This window comes from Mugil cephalus, chromosome 2 (genome assembly GCF_022458985.1).
Source record: "Mugil cephalus isolate CIBA_MC_2020 chromosome 2, CIBA_Mcephalus_1.1, whole genome shotgun sequence".
NCBI classification, from domain to species: domain Eukaryota; kingdom Metazoa; phylum Chordata; class Actinopteri; order Mugiliformes; family Mugilidae; genus Mugil; species Mugil cephalus.
In genome coordinates, this window is record NC_061771.1 from 30,332,192 (window position 1) to 30,356,788 (window position 24,597).

Below are 24,597 nucleotides of genomic sequence, written 5' to 3' on the forward strand. Positions count from 1 at the left end.
CTCAGTCACATCTTTATTGTCTCGTTACGGTTAAAACAGAACCAGTACACGATCAGAACTATCGGAGCAAGAAAAAAACAAGAGCAGAGCTGATCCAGAACTGAGACCAGGACCAGGTTCTTCAGAGCAGGGACACGTTGAGCCACTGCAGGAGAATCAGACAAATTTATTTTATCATTTTATAAATAAAAGGCTCGTGCACAAAGACTTGGATTTCATGGCGTACGCTCGAATCCAATCACACACGGAGTAACCTGACCTTTCCCTGTCCACGCCGCCGTTTAAATATGCGAATCATATTTAAATGTCCCTCCATCAGAAAATTAAAACAAAAGAATGAGTATGAGGGGAATATGAGGGGAGATATTTTTGATACCATTTATCCTAACGAGGAAATTATGAACGATCTGTCAGTAATTAAACGCCGATGATTGATTTAATGATTTCATCCGTCTAAATGGGTGAATAGTTCAGCAATGGTTTGACATAAATCATTTGAATTTAAACTTAAAACACGTCAAAGAGGACATCGAAAGTTTATGACTTCCACAGTCATTTCACTTTTGACACTTCTAAACTTCACTAAACCTTACTGACACGTTGCTATGACGACCAGCTGGTACCTACCTCCATCAGATTGAGCTCCACGGTCCCAGAGTCGTCTTTGTCCAGAGCGTTGAACGTGTCTGAGGACAGAAGACAGAACGGGTGAGGGAGGAAGTGTGTCTGGTCCTCCTGCCAGAGGACAAAGGGGACAGGCGGGAAGCGGAGGACGGAGAGGACTCACTGAACATTGTCTCCAGACGAACCAAACAGCTGACGAAGCTGTCGAAGTCTATGGTGAGGTCTGGGTCACTGTAGCGAGCCACCAGGATCTGATGGAGAGGGCTGTTCAGGCTGAAGCCTGAGACACACAACGAAGACAGGTCAGGGGACACACAAACGAAGACAGGTCAGGGGACACAAGGGGCAGAGGACATTTACCAGCTTCTTCCACTGCTGTCCTCATCTCTGTGGAGCTCATTGTCCCCGACTTGTCCACGTCCTTCTCACGATAAATGTTCTGTCAACAACAAGTCGTACAAACATTTTCCACGTTGTGTCGTCATGGTTACAAAGTGTCTTAGAGATTAAAACATCCTGTTGAGTTAATTGACAGATCAACACTCGCCTAATAATTATTACTATTATTATTGCGACGTTATTATAACATTGGACCTGAAGGTTCCTGGAACAGACTCCGTATCACAAACACCTGTACATGTGACGCATCACTCACCAGGAAGTTCTCAATTTTGGTCCAAAGTATTTTAAACTCCACCAGACCCAGTTTACCGCTGCCGTCTTTCTGTCGCCGAGGTTTAGGAACATCTGGTGTTTAGATACGGAAAGAATCCAGACTGTCACAATAAGAGTCCTATTATTACCACTGACAGAGTGTTTTATATTGAAAGGATACGTCCAGCAGGTTGACCATGTTGCGGCAGGTGGCGATGCTGAAGCCGTCAGTCTTGATGTCAGAACCTGTTACAGAGACACAGAGGACACAGAGGAGACAGTTACAGAGACACTGTCTCAGTGTCAGATTAAAACTTGAACAGCAATTTGGGTTCTTACGTTTTGTCACGACTTTGTTCAGGATCTTCTGAAGCTCAAAGACGCTGATCTCACAGTCCTGTAGGGAAATGTCAATCATTCTGAGACATGTCGATCATTCTGAGACCACGCCCTCAGACCCATGTCAATCATTCTGAGACCACGCCCCCAGATACATGTCAATCATTCTAAGACCACGCCCTCAGATACATGTCAATCATTCAAAGACCACGCCCTCAGACCCATGTCAATCATTCTAAGACCACGCCCCCAGATACATGTCAATCATTCTGAGACCACGCCCCCAGATACAGATCATTCTGAGACCACGCCCTCAGATACATGTCAATCATTCTGAGACCACGCCCTCAGATACATGTCAATCACACTGAATCGACCACACCCCAATCAGACCACGCCCCCTGACTGATGGGCTCACCCCTCCTGCCAGCTGTCCAAACAGTTGTCTGAAACGATCGTCCACGTCGTCCTCGTCGATGTTGATCTGCAGGAAGGTTCATTTAAACCAGGTGTTCACAGGTGTTATTTAACTGAGACTGTTGCTCACATCTGTTTAAGAAGTTATTTTAGTTCCTCACCGGCTCGACTCGGGACTCGATGGGGTCGTCCAGCACTCTGCAGGAGGAAAAGAAAATTCAACTTGCTGTTTTTAAACAGTATTAAACTCTTCAGGAACCAGCGGAGTTAATAACTGGTCACCGGTTACACTGCAGAGACTGAGGAGGCGACACGCATCGGCTGTGTTTCCATGGAGATCATTTAATCTTTTCACCTTTGAGGAACTTTAGAAGAACCTTATAGGAAACTTTGAGGAACTTTAGAGGAACCTCAGAGGAGGAACTTTAGAGGAACATTACAATAACTTTACAGGTATCTTAGAGAAAACTTAAAAGAACCTTAGAGAAACCTTAGAGGAACTTTAGAGAAACCTTGAAGGAACCTTAGAGGATATTTAGAGAAAGCTTTAGAGTAACCTTAGAGGAACTTCAGAGGAACGTTAGAGGAGCTTTAGATAAACTTTAAAGGAACCTTCGGGAAACCTGAGAGAAACCTTGCTCAGCACAAAATGAATTTATTCCAGCCCTCATTCACAACAGACCTTTACATCTGATTGGTCACTGGTCTCCACGGAAACACAGTCGCAACAACCTCCACCTCAGCAGCTGCAGTTCGTCCGATGACCACCGGGCGTCTCAGGGCGAACGTACTGGAATTCGGCCTGTTTCTCTGAGAACACTCGGACACAGAAGTCTCCGTCCATCTGCGGCTCGAAGGTGGACGGGATGATGAGATACTCTCCGGGCGGCAGACAGAAGCGGCTGCAGACCTCTCTCAGGTTGATGAAGGTTTCAGAGCGAGCGGCGGAGGCGTGGCGAAGGAAGAAGTTCCTGTCGAGGTGAACGTTCCTCCGTCCAGAGTACTGCAAGAGACGCAAGGTTAGCTTCATATCAGACACTGGACGCAGAGAGAACTCACTGCGGTTGAACGTCCTAGCGTCTGTAGACAGGCTGGAGACGGACTGTCCGCCATGATGGACTTCATACCTCATCAGGAACCTGGAACACAGAAACAACATCCATTGACTTTGGTGGAGATTCAACATCATGTCTCAGACAGAGTTTTATTTATGTCCACAACTGACTATCAACATTGATTAGAGGGATTTTAGAGGAACCTTAGAGGAACTTTAGAGGAACCTTAGAGGAGCTTTAGAGGAACCTCAGTGGAACCTTAGAGGAACTTTAGAGGAACATTAGAGGTGCTTTAGAGGAACATTAGAGGAGCTTTAGAGCAACCTCAGTGGAACCTTAGAGGAGCTTTAGAGGAACATTAGAGGTGCTTTAGAGGAACCTCTGTGGAACCTTAGAGGAGCTTTAGAGGAACCTCAGTGAAACCTTAGAGGAGTTTTACAGGACCCTTAGAGGAACCTTAGAGGAGCTTTAGAGCAGCCTCATTGGAACCGTAGACAAACCTTTGATGATGTTTAGAGAAACCTTCGAGAACATTTAGAGAAACCTTAGGGGGACTTTAGAGGAGCTTAAGAGACACCTTCGAGGAACCGTGGACAAGCTTTAGAGGAACCTTACATATCTCTTACATCTGAGATTACCGTCCCACGTGTCCTCACCTCGTAGATGGCGAAGCCGATCGTGTGCATGTCCTGTCCCATCTTCCTCATGCGTCTGCGGTTCTTCTGGATCAGACCAACCACGAAGCTGCAGCCGACCTCGTTGTCGTCCGGGTCGTCATCCTCCTCATCCAGCCTGATCACAAACTGAGGGTTTGTCCAGAACGTGTCTGTGGACCAGAGGGATTTTAGCTTGTTCCCATGGAAACGGATGCTCCCAGGTCACCGGTTATCAAGGAAGACTCACCAGGGTAGTTCCTGCAGCCTCCGGCCGTGGATCCTCTCCTCCAGTTGCCCTCAAACTTGGACAGAGCCCATTTAGAGACGCCGTCATCGCTCAGAGCGTCAGGAGTCAGGTTACAGATCTCCACCCGGGAGTAATGGCGCAGGAAGTCAGTGAACGACATCCTGGAAGACAGCACGGAGGGTTCCCGTCACCAGGTGACCCGATTCAGGTGAAATGGAGGTGAAGATGCAGGTTAAAGTTTTACCAGAACTCTCCGTCCTCTGAGCGGTGGCTGAGACGTTCTCTGTCCTCGTCGCTGATGTAACGCCACTGCATCGAGCTGGAGGAGGAAAAAATAGAGGAAAAAATAGACGAAAATAAGCCGACGTTTGAAGTTTTATATCGTGTTTATTCTGGAGATCAAAGTCTCAGGCTTCCATGTCTATCAATCATCTGTGGAGGCTGCACAGATTCAGAGGATCAACAGTCTCCACCCAGCAGGGAGGGGCCTGCTAATAAATCCAGCTGACAGGTGTTAACAGGCCTGTTCAGACCTTGGGAAATACGATCACTTAAAATAGGTAAAGGGTGTGAACAACCCCCATAAGTCAAAATGAAAGCCGATCTCGGACCACATTTGGAGGTGGCCTGGCTTGTATTTCACTGGTAGTGTAAATGCAATGCGTGGGTCGTCATTAGAGACCACCTGGACCCATACGCATTAGTGGAGTTTAACTCATTCATTTAGAAAAATAGAGAAAAAAAACATAGAGCCGCTGTTATAAATCATTACAGACGTCAGCTGTTAAAATATTCTATTGAACCCCAGTTTTATTTGCATACATTACATTCTCACTCTTAAACTTGAAACCTGGCAGTTCTCCAGAAGAACCGGTTTGACGGGTTTGAAAAATGGAGCCCTGGGTGTTCGCTGCCAGAGACATAAAACATAATCATATAGACTGTGTAGGGTTTTTGTTATTACTTGTCGCTCCAATCGCCGGTCCACTCCACCTGACCCCAGGGGTTCCTGATCCGGATCAGCTTCTCCCGGTCTCCCTGGTAGTCCACCTGCAGTCAACCACATGCAGAGGTTGTGCAGAGGTCATTATGGACGGAGGGTTTAATTATTCACTCAGACAGAGGGGGCGGGGCTAGAGGCCCACCCGTCCTCACCTCAGCTGCACCTGTCACAGAGTAGGCGTGTCCTTTGACGAGTTTCTGAGAGGTGACGGCCTCCGAGTCGGCCGAGCTGGTGATCTGAAACCAGATGGGAAACATTCATTGAAGATGGACGCCGTGAACCCCAGAGACAACCAATAGAACGTGGCGGACGCGGTCTTACGTCGATGGAGCAGCCCATCAGAGAACCTCGACCCAGAGCCTTCTGGATGATGTGGAACAGGCTAGGACTGGGTTTATCCAGGTCATGGACCTCAGCGATTCCTCCGGTAAAATCCTCAAAGCCTTCGGTGGTCGATCCTCCAGACAGAGCCTCATAGCAACCGTTCAACCTGCAGAGACATCGGAAACACGTGAGGACTCAACACACCGGACACCTCTATACTCGATGTAGGAACATTTGTTATCTCTCCTTTCCGTTTGTTTCCGTTGCAGTTTCTTGCAACATAAAAGCAATATTTCCAAAATTTCAATAAAGAACAATTGGCCCTTGTACGTGTTTCCATTGAAAAGTGTTTTGCAAATGACCTGTGACTCTCATAAAGTCTCGTCTCGCAATATCCCACAGTTCTCTTAAATTCTCGTCACGCCAGAGGGACTTGACTTTGAGGAACATGGACTAACTTTAGATATTTGAGTTTGTGTAAGTGTTTCTATTATTGTGATATTTAGGTTTTGTTCATTTCTAGGGGGAATGGGATGTCGTTTCACCATTAAGTTTATGACAAAGAAATGTTTTCCTGACGGAGTGAACCTTCAGCCAGGTCTTACTTGGCGTAGGCCTTCTCCAGGAGGGCGCTCCAGAACTCCCTCCCCTCGGCCGAGTGGACGAAAATCAGCTCTCCGTCTTTGACCGGCAGCCGGTCGTCGATCACCACGTCCACCCACTCACCGAACTGCCAGAACTACAGAGGAGACAGATAGAGGACGAGGATGTTACAGGAAGTACTGGTTTACTGGTGTTACTGGTGCTACTGGTTTGTACCTGAAAGTGAAAGATGCCAGCGTACTCTCCATCCCTGAAACTTTGTCCATGAGGGACAACTCGAGCTAGAACTTCCTCGTTGAGGGTGAGGGAGGCGATGGCAGCGAGCAGCCAGCAGTCACCTGGATGAGAGAGGGACAGGAGGCGGGGCTTAAGATTAGAACATGGAGGGACATCTGAAGGACGAAGATCTACATTTGTAGAGAGTGATGCTCCACTCTCTGTTCTGATCATACTGTATAAATACTGACGTCGAACCAGCTCCTCAGAAGTGAAGCTAAAACATGTTGCCGTTGTAAAGCATAAACAGGATCAATTACGTCAAGTTTTTTGAGAATGCAAAAAATCCTGGAAGGCGGTGCATGATCTGACTGTAAAGGCTGTGGAAGCTCCACTGGACAATACACTGATACAGAACCTCTCTGGAAATGCATCCACCTCAGCTGGAAACAGCAAAGACCCCCCATCATTTATTTAGCTTAAATAAATCTGAAATGAAACCTTGAGACTGGAGCAACGTGCATACACCTTTAAAAAAAATAAGGGGGACGTCTTTTGGAGGACGTGGGAACGCTTATGAACCTATGACACCATCACGGTTTAGCACGTCTGGATATACAAATAATGAGCTTTGTAGCTTAAAAAAAAATAAAGATAATTGGAAAAAGAAAGTGAACCCAAAGCAAATAGAGCTCCCCCTGGTGGCTGGATGCAGTATAGGTCATGTGTCAACTCTGTAAAGTGGTCCAGTGTGGCTAAGACTAAAAATAAATACAGTGTATAATCCATTTCCTTGTAACTGGTGGAGGTCGAGCAGAGTCTATTATTAATTAAAGATAAACGCAAGTGAGTCTGGAGGAAGTGTAGGCGGGGCATACATATTATATTATTCTCAATGTTTGCACATTTCTTGTTTATATTTTTGGTTTAGCTGCTGCACCGTAGGCCTTTGAGGAAGATCATTTCCATCCTGCGTTGTGCTGCACATGTCAGAACTGACAATAAAGTCGACTTGACTTGACTTGTTTTCACCCATAAGGGGGCGTGGCCTGTTCACTGGCGTGGGATTACTGTCTTCCACGAGAGGAAGTGGAGACGTGTCATTTATATTTATATACAGCCCATGGTTCTGATTGGTTGAAGCCTCCCTGTTCGTAGCCATAGAAACTACTTCCTGAACACGAGAGAGTTGGCTGCCGCCTTTTAACAGGTTTACAGTTTCTGTTGACGACAGTTGCTGCTGCACAAACAAACTCATCTCCCTCTTCCTCTCTGCTATGGAAATCCTCGCCTGCCCACAATAACGAACACACATGGCCACACCCAGTGGAATTTTCCAGCTCAGGTGTTGTCAGGGTTCAGGTTCAGAGACAAACAGCTGAAGAGCTGAATCCTCTGACTGAATGGAATCAAATGTTCTCAGGTGTGTTTGTCTCCTGTTTTCTTCCTTGTGGTTGTTTGGATGGATCCACCTCAGTGATGGTTCAGTTATCAGGATCGGACTGATGCTTCTGTGATTCATAACACATTCGTTTTCAGTTCCAACAGTGCTGCTCGTCGCACTAGCAGAGCCAAACGAGCTACCGACAGAGCTAACAGAGCTAATAGCTAACAGAGAAAGATTTCAAGTGGATCTAACTAGGACAGTGATTTTCAACTGGTGGGTCGTGGCCCAAAATGGGGTCGCAGGACAGTTTTCAGTGGGTCACGGGCCTTTACCTGAGCAACATACATAAATAAATATGTACACTACAGACCAAAAGTTTGGGAGCAGTGTACATTCATGTTGCCAGACCACTGCTGAATAAATATCAGCAAAAGAAAAAGAAGAAGGGTTTAGTTTTAGGGTTGAGAAGATTTGCAAGAGTGAGAGAACAACAAAAAAAACAAATGAGTTTGGATGATACATTTAAGCTCTTTGGCTGCAGAGTCTGCGCACAAATATCCCTCGAGGAACGAGTGCTTCGTATGTGACATGCTGTTAAAGCCTAAGCAAAAAAACCTGAAATCTGATAATTATGCTAAAGCTGCCTTCTGATACGTTCCTCTTTATGTAAAATTCACGTTTATCGTGTTTTATACAAAATGGCTCTCGCTTCCAAAGGTTTTGCCTGTGATCATGATATGAGATATGGATTTTAAGATTAAAGGAGGACAAAAACCTTGGTGTGTTTTGTGCAGCGAGGTGTTTGCACGTGAAAGCATGAAGCCGTCAGAACTGAAAAACGACTCAACTTACTGAAGTGAAGAGTTTAGGTTGATTAAACATGATTAAAATGCAGCTAACTGAGCGTAAAAGATGAATAGTTTCCTCTCTAGCATCGTTCTGGTTCATCATTACATTTGTTTTTGTTTGTGTTTTCACACTGTGATATTCTACTCTTCAGGTTCAAACCCAATGTCCTTTTCATTCACTAAGTTTGATTAAATATTCTTTGATTTGGTCGCGGCTCATCATTAAGGGGCAGCGTTGGGTCTTGAAGGGGGACCAGATGAGAACCACTGACCTTCAGGTTTTCACTGAAGCCTAGAGGACGGTTTTGTGGTCGATGACTTATTTTGTGGAGCCGAGAACATATTTGTTCAGTGCGGTGAAGCAGAAACCTGAAGCCTGATTGAAGCTCTTTGCTAACGCCTTAACAGGCATGAACATACAAACAACATTCCCAGCTTGAAGGACTGATCAGTCTGTCAGGTAGAAGCAGGTAAACTGTGACTCATCTCTAACTCATTAACCGGCTCCTTTATTCTCCCAGTGACTAATAAAAGTATTTCAAGTGGCTGAGCGCGGCTCAGAACCGGTTCTTCCAGTCCGACTCTGAGTTCAGGTTATTCTGAGGAAGCTCGAGTCGAACACTTTCTCACCCAGAGCTCCCTGACAGATGTCGGTCCTGGAGGCTCCAGAGATGATGAACTCGGGCTCAGAGGTCAGCTCCTACACAGAAACACACAGGAAGTCAGTATCTGTCACAGAATATGAGCTGAAATGTTCAAGATTCAAGGTTTCTTTATAGTCAGAAAACTAAAAAAATAAATAAATAAATAACGTTTCTCTCTCAGTCGCTCAGATAAAATATACAGATTAAAAATCTAAATGAACAGAAGTTAAGGAATAAAACGAGATAAAAACAGATACAAAATGAAAATTCTGGACTGAGGAAAAATAAATAACAGTGCAATGTATGATTTTACAGCAGTAAAGTGCAATATGTGTATTATTACCGAGTCTGTGGAGTTTTACACCTTGAAGAGAAACTTTCTGCACGTTTCCTCCAATCAATACGAACCTTTCACCATGGCCACGCCCACTTCTGACTCTCAGACATTTCATTTCTATTTTTCTCTTCCTGTTGTCTAAATTTTATTAATTGAGTTGTAGCACTGACTGTTTATACTATGGACAAACATGTTGTGACACTGTGACGTCACCCGTTGGTTTCTGAACCTCAAAAATGAAGCCCAAAGTGGGCGGAGCTCACGGACACCGTGTTAGGTGAACTTTACTCCGCCCACACTTGGATACTTTAAATATGGACTCTCTGCTACCTGTTAGCTCAGGCTAACATCCGGGAGTGGGAACGCCCTTCATTATGCAGAATTTTAAACCGAGTTAGAAAAAAAAAATCACCCCTGTGCAATTGTCATGAATAGTGAAATAAACTACTGAGACCAAACTCGTTTTTTGAACCAGGCTGTAAACATGTTTAAAAGTTGGGCTTTTTAAAATGGGGGTCTATGGGGATTTGCTCCATTTTGGCGCCTCAAGTGGCCACTGGATGAATTGCAATTTTTTTGCCCTGAGGTTGCCGCTTGAGTTGTAGTGATACCGCAATGTGGGCGGTACCAAGTTAAAATAATCTGGACCAGTTTATTAACATGTGACTAAAACGTCAACCTGAAGGAAACACCGTCCTCCATTTTGGTTCCTACCACCAGCATCAAGTGACCCAGATGTAAGATGAGGAGCAAACTCAACCCACTCACTATATGCTGAATAAGGGTTACCTAGGCAACCTGAAGCCAGCCAGGGCCTAGGTCGTCCACTGGAGACCAACTGTCCTCTATAGAGGACATGGACGACCAGAGGATTCCTTCAGATGTGGGTGGAGTCGTGAGAACAACGTTGCCAGCAAACTGTTGGCGTCTATAACCCACCGAGGCCAACAAGCTACACTTTATCAAATTAATGAACTCACAATCACTAAACACGGTTCAGCTCATGAACTAGGACTTAAGTTAGTTTTTCAATAATCACCGGCTCACTACACTTCATCCCGGACCATTAAAGTCACATTGTACTGCAAGTCCAAGTTTATTTGTCAGGTACTTCATGTTTGGATGACCTGGCTCTTTAAACCAAAACAACCCCACACCACACCCACATGCACATCTGCAATACCTGTTACACAACTATGGAGAAATATACAGATCATGATAAAAATCTCACTGACTGATCTGATCTAACTGGAAAGAGACGTGTTTAAGTGGCTTCATGTCACGTTTAAGTACCTACTCATGTTATCTATGACATTTGGTATGAAAAACAATTGTTACAACCATCAACAGACATAACATATATTATGTTTAGTCTGTGCCAGTTTCCCCGTTATATTAAGAGAAGAAGTGTGTTAATCACATATTTAGAGACATTAAACAATGAATGGGGTCAAATTAACTCCAAAGATAATAGTTAATAGAGTTAAAGATAAAATAAATAAATAAAAATAAAAAAAGATTTATTGGTGATAAATAAAGTTTGTTATAAATAATAAACTTCTTATGCATAAATGAGTCGATTGATGATTCACAGAGAAGATGTTTGATGCTGAGTTTATCTCTTTTTAAAAGGGACCGTGGTTCCAGGTGAGACAGGTGGATCTACTGACCGTGGGTCTCTCCCAGGTCACACCCCGGACCTTGTAGGAGCTCGGGCCCAGCTCGTCAAAGCCCAACGAGGAGCACGAAGCCGGGAACGTGTCGTCCTGGAACAGTCGACCCGACTCCAAGCAGCTCTGCCGCAGAGCCTCGTAGTCCTGGTTCAGGTACTTCACCGCCTGGTCGTTGGTGCCGACGCCCTGGTCCTTCTCCCGGCGGTGCTGCAGGGCGGCCGCGATGCCCGACATGTCCGGAGGGTCCTGGAGAAAGTCTTGGGAAAAGTCCTGGAGAAAGTACCGGAGTGAATTCGAAGGGTTTATGAGAGGCTGCTGATGTTCAGGCTGAGTGATGCCAGGAAGGGAGGATTCAGGTAGACCGAGACAGGTGAGACTTCCGATGAGCACCTTCAAAATAATATACACTGCCTGGCCAAAATATATATATCTATATCTATCTATGTCTATATCTTTATCTATACATAGAAACAATAATAACAAAATAACTTTATTATCTTCTCAGTTTAAACATTTCATGACAACATGTTAATCTCACCCTCAAATGCAATGATTATATGACAAAAAAATCAACTGCACCAAGAAGAAGAGGTTCAGTCCCGAACAGAAATATGTTTACTCTGTTATAGTTCTTCCTCTCTTACATTATTATGCAGAACGTCTGATCTGATCTTAAGCGGAATAACTAAAAAAATACAGATCAACCAGTTCGCCCGTTAGTGAACGCGATGCTTTTATTGTGAAGGCCGGTAGGGTGAATTCCTGTGCCGTTGTTCTTGAATCTGTCAGGGTGAAGCAGGAAGTGATTGAGCTGCCGGTGACACTGATCAGCTGACTTCAGTAAACACACCAACCACTCAGACAGGTAAAGTTTGGCTCAGGTGAGTTCTGATGAGTTCAGGTGAGTTCAGGTGAATTCATGTGAGTTCAGGTGAGCTCAGGTGTATTCAGGTGAGTTCTGGTGTATTAAGTGGGTTCTGGTTTGTTCAGGTGAGTTCTGGTGTATTGAGGTGAGTTCTGGTTTGTTCAGGTGAGTTCTGGTCTGCCTAATCCTCTGCTCATGTTGATGGTAGCAACACTTCACCGCCCTCTAGAGGACAAACACAGTAACAGCTGATAGATTTCTGGACACGCCCACTGTGCGAGCACAGGAAGTTGACTGGTTTCATGTTCTAACGCTTTCAATGATCAGTTTATAAAAGAAATACAGAAACATTTAAGACTTTATTTTTTATTTCATCGTGTTCATGAATCACAGGTTCAGCTTCCCTCCAAGTGAAATCTCCCAGCGTCGATCAGTTGATGGCGAGACAGAGCCACTGCAGGAGAAGAAGAGGAGGTCATGTGACACTGGAAGAGCTAATAGGAAAGGAGGAGTCTAAAAGGGGGCTCTGAGGGTTTTACCTGCTGCAGGTCCAACTGGATCAGGCCCTGGTTCTTTTTATCAAGAGTTCTGAACATCTCTGAGGAGGAAAGAGAAATAAGTTAACCTCTCAGGAATATCTGCAGAACTGCTGTAGCTTCTATCGCCGTCCATTAGGTCTGCTGGGTATTAGACCCGTCTCTCTTCTCATATACTCAGTCCATTTGTGCCTAAATGTGTGTTTTCTATGTTGAATGTGTCTTGATGGGAACTGTGTGAGCCCTGTCAAGGAAGAATTTCTGATTTTGGGACAGACAATAAAGCATATCAGTCAATCTATGGCCTCTTAGTTTTTGACTAAAATACTTAAATTAGTAACAAACGACCACTTTTAGAATAAAATATACTTAGAAACTTGTTTTTATAGGTTTAAAGAATGATCTTAAGTCTAGAGACTCACTGAAGAGCATCTCCAAACGGATCAGACATCCGATGTAACAGTCGAAGTCGATGGCGTAAGTCTCGTCGGCATAGCGACTGACGATTTCCTGGACCACGGAGCTGTTCACCTGGAAACCTGGAAAAACAGGAGGAGGCTCAGTCCAGAGTCCAGTTTAGTTCCAATTTATTTCCAGTTTCAACCAGGAGCTCAGTCTAGACAGAACATCTCTGACTCTAGATCAGGTGTCACCAACTACATTTGTCGTAGGGCCAGAATTTTACTGCACAGTCACTTTGGGGGCCGGACCCTCAAATAAAATAAAATAAAAATAAAATTTTGGCATAACATTTTTTCATTTCATTACAAAACTGAAGTCATTTTTAGCCTTTATGAGTCAGGCCCCTGTCACTTATACCACAGTCAACCACCAGGAGTGTTAAAGATACTTTGCCTCAACTCAATTCAAGTAAACTTTATTTAAGGAGCACTGAAAAAAACAAACACAGCTTAAACAAAGCCTCAATAGCGTCATCACTGGCTTCAATACAGTTTCCAGTGAGTGGAAGTAAAAGGCCTCTAACACAGGCGCTCTCAAAGGCCATGAAACGAAAAGTTTTTGCGGAAAACAGATCGTTTAACGACGAATGGACTGAAAAGTATATGCATTTATCATGCCAACGTTACCTGTTACGTAAGTTACGTAATAAAAAAAAAAAAGCAAAAAAAAGAACTATGTGAAACAATAAATGTTAATTTAAACCAGTGCAGTGAGTTTGTCTTCATTAAATAGAGTCATATATGATGGGGATGACTGGTAGTTAAGAGTCTCAGTTGTCGTTGCTGTTTCCAGTTGCTTTAATAGTGCGGACCACGTGATATTTTCTCTTTGGCGGTTCCAGCCCACGGGCCACCAGTTGATGATCACTGCTCTAGAGGAACCTGAAGGACCTACTGAAGCTTCCTATCCCGAACCAAAACTAAAACCTTGGACCCAGAAAACCTCCTTCTGGGTTGTAGATCAAGAATGAATCTTACCGGCTTCGGCCAGAGCTGCTCTCATCTCATGACTGCTCATCGTCCCAGAACTGTCCAAGTCATGACTTTTAAAGATCTCCTACAATAAGAAGTAGAAGTAGATGATGTAGATGATGTTTCTATATTTCTGTATTGGAGTTGGACCAGTCCTTACCAGATATCTCTGGATCTTCATCCACAGAGCGTGAAATTCCAACAGACCCAGTGTACCGTTGCCGTCAGTCTGAACATGACGTTTAGATTCATTCATTCATTCATTGATGACGATTTATCATTTATTATGACATTACTCATTTAAACCACCGATCAGATATTTGCTGTGTGACATTGGGAGGATACGTCCAGGAGACTGATGATGTTGCGGCAGGTCTGCAGACTGAAACCGTCCGTTTTTACATCAGATCCTGGAAACAGTTCAAACCGATGATCCAGTTAGCATCTCAGTTAGCATCTCAGTTAGCATCTCAGTTAAATTCTCTATTAGTTGAGCTCAAGCAGGAAGAAGATTAATTATTAGCATCTCAGTTAATTAACGTTACAGTTAGCTTCTCAGTTGACTAGCATTGCAGTTAGTTTCTCAGTTGATTAGCATTGCAGTTAGTTTCGCAATTAGCTTCTTGGTTAATTAGGATTGTAGTTAGCATCTCAGTTATCTTCTCAGTCAGTTTGCTTCTCAGCATCTCAGTTGATTAACATACAGTAGGCTTCTTAGATGGTGTTTCAGTTTGCTTCTCAGTTAACATCTCAGTTAGCTTCTTAGTTAGCATCTCCATTAGCATCTCTTTTAGCCTCTCAGTTAATTAGCATTGCAGTTAGTTTCTCTGTTAATTATCATTGCAGTTAGCTTCTCAGTTAATTAGCATTGTAGTTAGTATTTCAGCTCTCATCTTCTCAGTCAGTTAGCTTCTCACTTAGCATCTCAATTACCATCTTTTTTAGCTACTTAGTTGGTATCTCAGTTTGCTTCTCAGTAATTTAGCATTTAGCATCTCCATTAGCATCTCGTTAATCTTCTCAGTTAATTAGCATTAGAGTTGGCTGCTCAGTCAGTTTGCTTCTCAAGTAGCTTCTCAGTTAGCATCTCAGATAGAACCCGCCTGAACTCAAGCAGGAAGCAGATTAATCGTGTTTCCTGAGACGTGTCGGACTCGTCTTACTCTGGGTGATCACTTTGTCCAGAATCTGCTGCAGCTCAAATGCCGAGATCGCTGAGTCCTGTTGAAGCAGAAAAAGAGAACGTGGTCTGTGTTGTGTCAGTTGGACAGGAAGTGATGCTGTCAAAATAAAAACATTCTCACGTTCCCAGAGATCCGAAGGAAGAGACGCTTGAAGTGAGGATCCACGTCGTCGTGTCTGACTTCAGGCTGGAGAGAAAAGATTTGTCACGACCTGAAGACGCAAGCTGATATCTGACGCCTCTACAGGTTCACAAACCTCCGAGATGTCGGCGTCCACCTCCTCCTCCATCGGACTGAAACAAGCAGAAGACACTGTTAATAAACCAGTCGAACCGGTAATGGACCCCTGTCATCCAGCTGGGTTCCTGACCTGGCGAGGGCCTGCTTCTCCGTGAACACTCTGAGGACGAAGCTTCCTTTGCGGTGAGGTTCGAATGTGGAGGGGATGATGACATATTCTCCCGGCGGCAGCTTGAACCGGTCGCACACCTCCCTCAGATTGATGAAGGTCCGACTGCGAGCCACCGACGTCCTTTTCAGCAGGACGTCTGGACCGAGGTGGACGTTGGTGAGACCTTTAACCTGAGCACAGAAGACAGAAGAGTTGGTTCCTCTGTTCTAGTTCAAGAAGCTGAATCATCATTGAGAAAGTTTGTCGTTGTTCTCACCTGATCAGGAACCTGAGGAAAGAAAACAGAAAAGGGTTAGTAAGACAGGAAGACAGCTCAGTTAGCATTGCAGTTAGCTTCTCAGTTAGTATCTTGGTTATTTTCTCAGTTAGCATCTCAGTTAGCTTCTCAGTTAGCATCTCGGTTAGTTTCTCAGTTAGTTTCTCAGCATCTCGGTTAGATTCTCAGTTAGTTTCTCAGTTAGCTTCTCAGTTAGTTTCTCAGTTAGTTTCTCAGTTAATTTCTCAGTTAGCTTCTCAGTTAGCATCTCGGTTAGCATCTCAGTTAGTTTCTCAGTTAGTTTCTCAGCATCTCGGTTAGTTTCTCAGTTAGTTTCTCAGCATCTCGGTTAGTTTCTCAGTTAACATCTCAGTTAGTTTCTCAGCATCTCGGTTAGATTCTCAGATAACATCTCAGTTAGCTTCTCAGTTAGTTTCTCAGTTAGTTTCTCAGTTAATTTCTCAGTTAGTTTCTCAGCATCTCGGTTAGTTTCTCAGTTAACATCTCAGTTAGCTTCTCAGTTAGTTTCTCAGTTAGTTTCTCAGTTAATTTCTCAGTTAGTTTCTCAGTTAGTTTCTCAGTTAATTTCTCAGTTAGCTTCTCAGTTAGCATCTCGGTTAGCATCTCAGTTAGTTTCTCAGTTAGTTTCTCAGCATCTCGGTTAGTTTCTCAGTTAACATCTCAGTTAGCTTCTCAGTTAGCTTCTCAGTTAGTTTCTCAGTTAATTTCTCAGTTAGTTTCTCAGTTAGTTTCTCAGTTAATTTCTCAGTTAGCTTCTCAGTTAGCATCTCGGTTAGTTTCTCAGTTAGTTTCTCAGCATCTCGGTTAGTTTCTCAGATAACATCTCAGTTAGCTTCTCAGTTAGTTTCTCAGTTAATTTCTCAGTTAATTTCTCAGTTAGTTTTCAGTTAATTCTCATAGTTTCTCGTAGTTTCTCAGTTAATTTCTCAGTTAGCTTCTCAGTTAGCATCTCGGTTAGCATCTCGGTTAGTTTCTCAGTTAACATCTCAGTTAGCTTCTCAGTTAGTTTCTCAGTTAATTTCTCAGTTAGTTTCTCAGTTAGTTTCTCAGTTAATTTCTCAGGTGGTTTCTTAGTTAGTTTCTCAGTTTCTCAGTCTGAAATGTTCTGGATGTCGACACTAAATGATCCCGATTATCGCTTGTGTTACGGTGTTAGCGTTTGTACGTCATAGATGTCGAAGCCAATGGTGTTGAGGTCTCGTCCGAATTCTCTCTCTTTGCGAGCGTCTTTCTGCATCAGACCGATCAGGACAGTGCAGCCGTCCTCTCCGTCCTCAGGGTCATCGTCCACGTCCTCCAGCCGGATCAAGAACTGAGGGTTGGAGCAGAACGTGGCTGTAGAGGAACCAGACGTAGTTAGCTTCTCAGTCAGTTAACTTCTTAGCATTTCAATTAGAATCCCATTTAGCTTCTCAGTTAGTTTGTCAGTTAGCACCTCAGTTAATTAGCGTTACAGTCAACTTCTCTTTCAGTTTCTCAGTTAGCATCTCAATTAGCATCTCGTTTAGCTTCTCAGTTAGCTTCTCAGTCAGTTAGCTTCTTAGTTGGCTCCTCAGTTAACATCTCGTTTAGTATCTCAGATAATTATCATTGCAGTTAGCTTCTGCAGATGTAGACCCTGCAGAAAACCAGTACCGGGGTAGTTCCTGCAGCCTCCTCCGGTGGAGCCGACCCTCCACATGCCTTCGAACTCGGAGTAGTTCCAGCGGTGGACCCGGTTGCTGGTCAGCGTGTCAGGAGTCAGGTTGCAGATTTCGAGGCGGGAAAACTGGCGCAGGAAGTCGGTGTAGGACATCCTGTAGGGAGAAGACAGTAAGCCAACTTCTTCACCGTGGGGCGCTACATGACCCAATGACCCAACACCCACCAGAACTCCCCGTCTTCAGCAGAGTGGTCCAGCTTCCTCTTCTCCTCCGGCTGAACTCGATCCCACTCCTTGGAGCTGACAGACATTTGAACCACAGAGTGAGTCGGTTTCCCTGAGGATGAACCAAAGATCAAACTCCAGGACTCACTTGTCACTCCAGGCGCCGGTCCACTCCACCTGACCCCACGGGTTCCTGATGCGGACCAGTTCTACCGTAGAACCAAAGTGATGGACCTGCAGGACCAGAGCTTAGCTGTAAACCTATGTATACATCAGTGCTGGTTTCCCAGAATGCCTCACCTGCTCTGCCCCAGTGATGGAGTACGCGTGACCTTTGACCAGCTTCTGACTCGTGATGGCCTCCGTCTCACACGAACTGGAAATCTGACAGTTAGCATCTCAGTTAGCATGTGGTAGCTTCTCTGTTAGCATCTCAATCAGCATCTGTTATCAGTTAGTATCTCTGACAGGTAGCCTCTCAACTAGCATCTCAGTTAAACATGCAGTCAGCATCTCAGTTAGCTTTGCGGTTAGCATGTTTTGACTTCATCAAAAATTAGTATCCATTATCAGTTAACATCTTTCTCAGCTCAGTTAGCCTCTCATCTAGCATCTCAGTAAGCATGTGTTGGTTTCTCGGTTAGCATCCCAATTACCGTCTGTTATCAGTTAGCATCAAGTCAGTTAGCCTCTCGGCTAGCATGTCAATTAAATTCGCAGTCAGTATCTCAGTTAGCTCCACAGTTAGCATGTGTTAACTTTTCAGTTTGCATCTCAGTTAGCATGTGTTAGCTTCTTAGTTAGCACCTCAGTCAGCATGTGATCTGTTCAATACTATATATTGTTTATTTTGTTCTATTTTATCTGTTGGCCTCTCGGCTAGCATCTCAGTTAGCAACTGTTATCAGTTTGCATCTTACTCGGTTAGCCTCTCAGCTATACTTGAAGTCAGTAGCATCAGCATTATCATCTGAATGTATTTATGAAAATGCTATTTTATTTTATAGTGTATTTATTCTGCTTTTACGTCGATGGAGCAGCCGAGCAGCGAGCCGAGCTTCAACGCTTTCCTCATGAGGTTGAACAGGAACGGTGGCGCCTCCTTCAGGTCGTAGCTCTCAGCTATGCCGCCGGTGAAATCCTCGAAGCCCTCGATGCTGGAGCCTCCGGTCAGAGCTTCATAGGAGCTATTCACCCTGCAGACACCAGGGACAATTACCCCAGTCAGAAGTAATTCATGTATGTGATATATAGTAGAGAACATGAATATAACCCCCTTATATATCCATCCAGAATAACTGTTACACTAACATTGTAAAACATACAGGTCACCATTTTTAGGCCAGTGAACTTTGATTAGCTGCAGCTCCTTTATCGTCCACTAGAGGAAATTCCATGTGAAATATGATGATAAAAATAGATTTAAATTAGATCAAGGCTTAACTAACATGCTAAGTCTCCAGACTGAGTCTCAGGGTGCAGGAGGTTCATCACCTGTACATGCAGAATCTGAAGTGTGGAGTTGGTGAATCGGTTTGAGTCACGGTCTCTATCTGCTGCTCTGTTTGTTTTCCAGGATGGTGTCTACCCACTGTTTACAGAGTAAACCCTGCTCCACCCGCTAACCACCTCCAACACTCCTGCTCCTGTTTGGAGACGGAGCTGGAACCAGACGACGGAAATTCATCCAGAGCTTGATGCCAGAGAAAATAAAACCTCCTCACGCATCAACATGTGATCCTGTTAATATGTGAAGAGCTGGATTGGTGTTAAGCTAGCATTTAAACGTAGAGCACAGGTGTCACACATACGGTCCGCGGGCCAGAAGCAGTACACCAGAGGGTCTTATCTGGCCCACAGCATGAATTTGTGAGTTGGGAAGATAACATGGAAAACTTTGTTTGAATAAAAGTAGCTGCTATTCCTAATTAGTTTTAGTCAGGGAAGTGAACAGGACACAACACTGAGGACTAAACAGCAATGTGTTCAAATTGCACTGATTTGTCTTAACATTTTTTTTTTTTTTTTTTTGAAGAAAAGTTTATTAAATGTAAACACGTACCTAATTTACAGCTAATTTATGGGTTATTATGCCGGTAATTTACTGGTCTGGCCCTCTTGAGATCAAATTGACTGAATGTGGCCCCTGAGCTAAAATGAGCCCCCTGACATAGAGGAATCAAAGCGAATTGAGCTGAGAACAGTGCAAGTGTAAAGGTGGTGAAGACAAAGACAAAGAAAATTAGTTTAAAAATGCAAAGATCCATTGGGCCAATCAGATCTTGTGGGCGGGGCTTGACATGGTGATGGAGATTAGTTTAACTGTCTCTGGTTGGTGACATCTCTGAAACCCCCCCTCATACGCCAACAATGACAAATGCTAGCGGGCTAATACTTTAGCTTAGCATTTCTTACTTGGCATAGGCTTTCTCCAGCAGGGCGCTCCAGAACTCCGCTCCTTCTGCTGAGTGAACGAAAAGCAGCTTCCCGTCTCTGGTGGGCAGACGGTCGTCCACGACCACGTCCACCCACTCCCCGTACTGCCACAGCTACGGAGAACAGGAAGACACGTGGTGTCACTTCCTCTCTTGGCTCCACCGCGACAGCTTGTTTCTTCAGTAAGGGATGGTGATATATGGTAATGTATGAGGGTGTTGCGGTGACTATTGAAACTAAAATGAGTCACCTGGAGCATGGGTGTTTGGGAGTTTTAAAGAAACAAACAAACTAGCCTCTAAAGTGACAAAAAAAAACATGTCCATCACCTCCCCTCACCTGTGACCTATGACCTCTTATTTCCTGTGCAGGTCTAGGGGGCACCACTACAAATACTATTCAAATAAATAGTGTAAACATGAATACTTTTATTACGTATGAACATAAAATAAACGATGATTGAAGATTAAATGGTTCCTACGTGTATGAAGTTTGAAGCAGGAAGTGAATTGCAACTTCAGGGTTTTGTTGACCAATACTGGCTGTGATGTTCAACTAAAACGGGATGAACATCGTAAACGTACCTACATCGCATTGCTGTAGCGTAGCTTGGTAACGTCATCGTATCTCAACTTAGTTTAGATCATCTCATCTTATCTTATCACAGCTTAGCATAGCTTTCCTCAGGTTACCTTACATGATATCTTATCTTAGCACAGCTTCTCTCATCTTATCTTATGTTGTCTTAGCTTATCTTGTGGTTCTGAGGTGATTTCTTTTGGTCGGATATTCAGATCTCATGGGAGGTGGAATGAGCTTATCAGTCACTAGTCGCTGTTGTGAATGCTAGGCATGCTATGCTAAATGCTAACCTAGCTGATAACTAGCCTAGCATGTAGGGTGCTGTGGTGGTCGGCATGTGTCTGCTTGTGGTTACTTTAGCTCTTGATGGGGCAAGGAACCATATGTGGTAACTTCAGTACACCATTCGTCTCAGTGAGGTTTTAGAAGCATGTGGTTTTCATTGAGCGAATCAGAGAAGATCAAGGAAACACTGTCAGTTCTAATCAATTTTAAAAAGTGTCTGAATGAACTCTTGTGTTCTACTGGTCACCACTTAAGGACAAGGAACCACATATGGTAAATAATTGATCTTGTCTTTCTGCATCAAAATTGCGTTAAAAAAATAACATGTTGTGGTTGAAATTTAGAGTTTTCAGGTATTCCAATGAGCGCTCCATAAAGGATTAATAAATGACCTGGAAGTGGAAGATGCCGGCGTAATGCGAGGTGAAGCTCTGCCCGGGAGGAACCACTCGGTTCAGGATCTGAGGATCCAGAGTCAGCGAGGCGATGGCGGCCAGCAGCCAGCAGTCACCTGTCAGACACATCACAGCAGCAGGTCACATGACCACACCTGGACACCTGGACCAGTCACAGAAAGAGAAAGCAGCTCTTCTCACCCAGTGCCCCCTGACAGATGTCGGTTCTGTTGGCTCCATCGATGATGAACTGAGGATCAGAACACAGCTCCTGATTGGACAAGACGACAGCTGGTTAAAACTTTATGGGGCAAGGAACCATATGTAGTAACTTCATCTTATTGTTCCTCTCAGTGAGGTTTAAACACATGTGGTTTTCATTCAGCCAATGAGAGGAGATCAAGGAAACATTCTTAGATCTAATCAGGGTCTAATGTGGTCTACAAGGTCCACCTCTGCATGAACTCTGAGCACAACTGATTTATTAGGAACCATGAAGAAGAAGAAGTGTCCTAATGTTGTCTAATGTGATAATGTTGACAAGTGTCTGAATCAGCTCTGATGTTCTAATGCTCTAAACACATGTTTACATTTGTTTAAGGACCTGGAACCAGATATGGGAAATGAATTAATCTGTATTTTCTCTTCTTATGTCCTACAATCATACTCTAGTGAGTGAGGAGGTAAACCCTGACGATGAGGATGAAGCTTCAACTTCAAAATAAAACACAGCAGTGAAATGGAGTCAGTCTCAAAGGGTTTACACGTGAGTGGACGCCTGTTATCTGGTTCTTGTTTAAACAGTCTTAAGTCCTCAGCTGCAGTTTGTCTACAAATACTTCCAACACCAAGAAACGCAGACTGTGATTTATGTTTCCGTTCAAACGAAGAGGAGATGCTAAGCTAACCTATGCTAAACTAAGCTAATCAGGTTCTGCACTCAATCTAATCTTCTGATAAACTAAATGACGTTAACCACTTATAGAGAACTCATTGAAATACTTGGAAGTTCTATATCACAACCTTAGAGTGTAGATTGTAGGATGTCAGAAGACTTTTTTACTTTTGTGAATTTTTTTCAAACAGACTAATTTTCATGTAGAAAACCAGATAAATTAATTTCTCATGTTTGGTTAATTGTCCTTCAGTGGTAAACAAATGCAAACATGTATTTAGAGCATTAGAACGTCAGAGCTGATTCAGACAAACACTAGGACACTTCTTCTTCATGGTTCCTAATAAATCATAGTTCATTCAGAGGTGGACGTTGAAGACGCCATTAGACCCTGATTAGACCTGAAAATGTTTCCCTGATCTTCTCTGATTGGCTCAATGAAAACCACATCATTCTAAACCTCACTGAGAGGAACAGAGATGTAATTTAAAATGTGATGAAGTTACCAGATATGGTTCCTTATAAATATGGTTAGTCACGTCAGATTCTCACCGTTGGTCGTTTCCACTCCACTCCAATGGTTTTGGACGAGTATCGTCCCAGCTGGTTGTATCCCAGAGAGTTCCAGCCAGCTGGGAAGGTCGGGTCACAGAACAGCGAGCCGCTCTGGAGGCAGTCACGTCGAAGCTGCTCAAAGTCCTGCTGCTTGAAGGGAACCACGTTGGACCGGCTACCAATGCCATCCTCATGCCGGGCCTTCCTCCGGGCCAGCTCTGCTGCCGTGTTCGCCATCCTGAGTGTCTGGACGAGGTCTGAGTGTCTGGACGAGGTCTGAGTGTCTGGACGAGGTCTGAGCACCTGGACGAGGTCTGAGTGTCTGGACGAGGAGGTCAGCGTGAGTGAACTGTGAGTAAGTCTCAGTTATAAGTTATCAGGTGAACAAAGGCGGAACTCAGGTCCAAGTGAGGGATTAGAGATATCAGTTGACTCTGAATTATTCAGAGAGCAAACAGTGTGAGGTGTTTAATCTCACTGGCAACACCTGAAACAAAATCTGATCTGATTCAGCGCAGCAGATTTAAAAAAAAAAATAAAAAAAAAAAAAAATTGAAGTGAATCATTTCACTGTTTTAAAGACAGAATATCACGGTAATAACTTCCATCTTATATCTCAGCCTTTTATTCCTCTGCATTTCATTAAATCCAAAAACAACTGACAGCAAATGTTTAATATTGTTTTATTAATCTTTCATCATCCTTTTGAGTCTATCCGCACCATTCTCCATCAACTACCTACCACATCTTGACGTTACTGACAGAATCTGAACCCCGTCACTTTTATTTAATACATGGCCTTTTACCTCCATCTGGTGGAAGGAATAATCACAACACACCCATGTAGTGGTGAAAGTTATTTAACATGCCTTATACCCCTCCCATTTTAAAAATCCTGCGTCGACCCAGGTGTTTCGCCCAGTGGGGCTTTAGTGACTGGTTTCCATGGGGGGGTTACTTGTGTAAACAACAGGTAGTAGTATTTTGCAGCCAGATTCTCTTTCAGGAGGTAAAAACCTAATGTGACACACTTTGGGTTCTTTGATTTTTATCTAAATGTCCAAATGAAGAGTGGGCCTGCTTCTATTTTTACTAGAACCTTTGTAGAATATGTGAGCTTTGTGGTATTTCTGTAAACTCCAGTGTTAGTCAAAGTTTCTGTGCACAATATCATCGCTATCAGGGTGTTGTCTACCATCTAATCTAGGAGACGTTTTAAATTTCTCCTGTAGTTTATCACTAATCAGTCTGTTACTGACACTGGGAAAAGGCCACGAACATTCATTTCGTATGAGATATTCCTCATGTATTTGTTTATTTTTTTTATCGCCCAGAACCCCAGGACTGAAAACATATTTGACTTCGTTCACATCTGAACTACATGCACCGATGCAGTGATCAGATCCCATTCGACTGTTTTGATGTAAACCCGAGACACAGCGACACCGTGTGGACGAAGCCAACCAATCTGTTACATGTTCATCTGTTACATCCTGAAAGAAGAAGAAACTTTTCTACTGTCAGACGTTTGAGACTTTTCATATTAAGATGAAATAACGAGTTATTAGAGACTTAAACCTTCAGAGTTCAGACTGAATATAAACTGTGCGCGCTGGTGCGTCATATTTTACCGTTTTTTTCCGAGGTTGATGATTCACATCGTTTCCTGAACCACGCACTAATATGTATTTGAATAGATATGTGTAACCTCGTGCTGTTTCCTCTCTGTGAGGACCTTCCTCTGGGTTAATACATACGTACACATTAACTTTTAATCAGGTCTGAACGCGTGTAACCCCGGAAAGATAAAATATGTATATATATTTAGATAAAGACAAGAGCACTAGT

At 43.7% G+C, this 24,597-nt stretch overlaps 2 protein-coding genes and 1 long non-coding RNA gene across 4 annotated transcripts; 1 reads left to right on the forward strand and 2 right to left on the reverse strand.

Annotated features, from left to right (window-relative positions):
* Nucleotides 1-11,379, reverse strand: capn2l (calpain 2, (m/II) large subunit, like). The gene is made up of 21 exons (XM_047579290.1): nt 11,025-11,379; nt 9,004-9,073; nt 6,139-6,260; nt 5,925-6,058; nt 5,317-5,485; nt 5,148-5,231; nt 4,957-5,042; nt 4,237-4,311; nt 3,993-4,153; nt 3,746-3,915; nt 3,162-3,173; nt 2,826-3,037; nt 2,196-2,232; nt 2,036-2,101; nt 1,618-1,675; nt 1,460-1,524; nt 1,280-1,348; nt 985-1,063; nt 788-904; nt 628-686; nt 1-145 (listed from the first exon to the last, which is right to left on the reverse strand). The coding sequence occupies exons 1-21, from the start codon at nt 11,259-11,261 to the stop codon at nt 122-124; spliced, it is 2,106 nt and encodes a 701-aa protein (XP_047435246.1). The 5' UTR covers nt 11,262-11,379; the 3' UTR covers nt 1-121.
* On the forward strand, nt 11,304-12,134 carry LOC125004582. Its single transcript, XR_007112361.1, has 3 exons — nt 11,304-11,397; nt 11,817-11,978; nt 12,018-12,134. It is a non-coding gene; the product is annotated as an uncharacterized LOC125004582 (long non-coding RNA).
* Nucleotides 12,021-24,531, reverse strand: capn8 (calpain 8). Of its 2 annotated transcripts, XM_047579289.1 has the most exons (21): nt 22,747-24,531; nt 21,501-21,570; nt 21,297-21,415; nt 20,017-20,150; nt 18,629-18,797; nt 17,902-17,985; nt 17,750-17,835; nt 17,602-17,676; nt 17,370-17,530; nt 16,900-17,069; nt 15,714-15,725; nt 15,416-15,627; nt 15,302-15,338; nt 15,166-15,231; nt 15,025-15,082; nt 14,207-14,271; nt 14,022-14,090; nt 13,868-13,946; nt 12,851-12,967; nt 12,432-12,490; nt 12,021-12,346 (listed from the first exon to the last, which is right to left on the reverse strand). In XM_047579289.1, exons 1-21 carry the CDS (start codon nt 22,984-22,986, stop codon nt 12,323-12,325), a joined length of 2,106 nt encoding a protein of 701 aa, XP_047435245.1. In that variant the 5' UTR covers nt 22,987-24,531; the 3' UTR covers nt 12,021-12,322. The 2 variants fall into 2 exon arrangements, with proteins under 2 accessions (XP_047435245.1, XP_047435244.1); XM_047579288.1 differs by having other exon boundaries at nt 12,219-12,490.
* Between the last annotated feature and the right edge of the window lie 66 nt (nt 24,532-24,597).

Excerpts from the sequence above, each read along its gene's own strand:
- capn2l (XM_047579290.1), bottom strand. The coding sequence starts at position 11,261 with ATGTCGGGCATCGCGGCCGCCCTGCAGCACCGCCGGGAGAAGGACCAG. Across the intron at positions 4,312-4,956 it reads ACCGGCGATTGGAGCGACAA|CTCGATGCAGTGGCGTTACA; the intron begins GTAATAACAAAA and ends TTCCTCCTCCAG. Across the intron at positions 146-627 it reads TGGAGCTCAATCTGATGGAG|TGGCTCAACGTGTCCCTGCT; the intron begins GTAGGTACCAGC and ends ATTCTCCTGCAG.
- capn8 (XM_047579288.1), bottom strand. The coding sequence starts at position 22,986 with ATGGCGAACACGGCAGCAGAGCTGGCCCGGAGGAAGGCCCGGCATGAG. Across the intron at positions 21,571-22,746 it reads TGGAGTGGAAACGACCAACG|GAGCTGTGTTCTGATCCTCA; the intron begins GTGAGAATCTGA and ends TTGTCCAATCAG. Across the intron at positions 17,836-17,901 it reads CCATCACTGGGGCAGAGCAG|GTCCATCACTTTGGTTCTAC; the intron begins GTGAGGCATTCT and ends CTGGTCCTGCAG.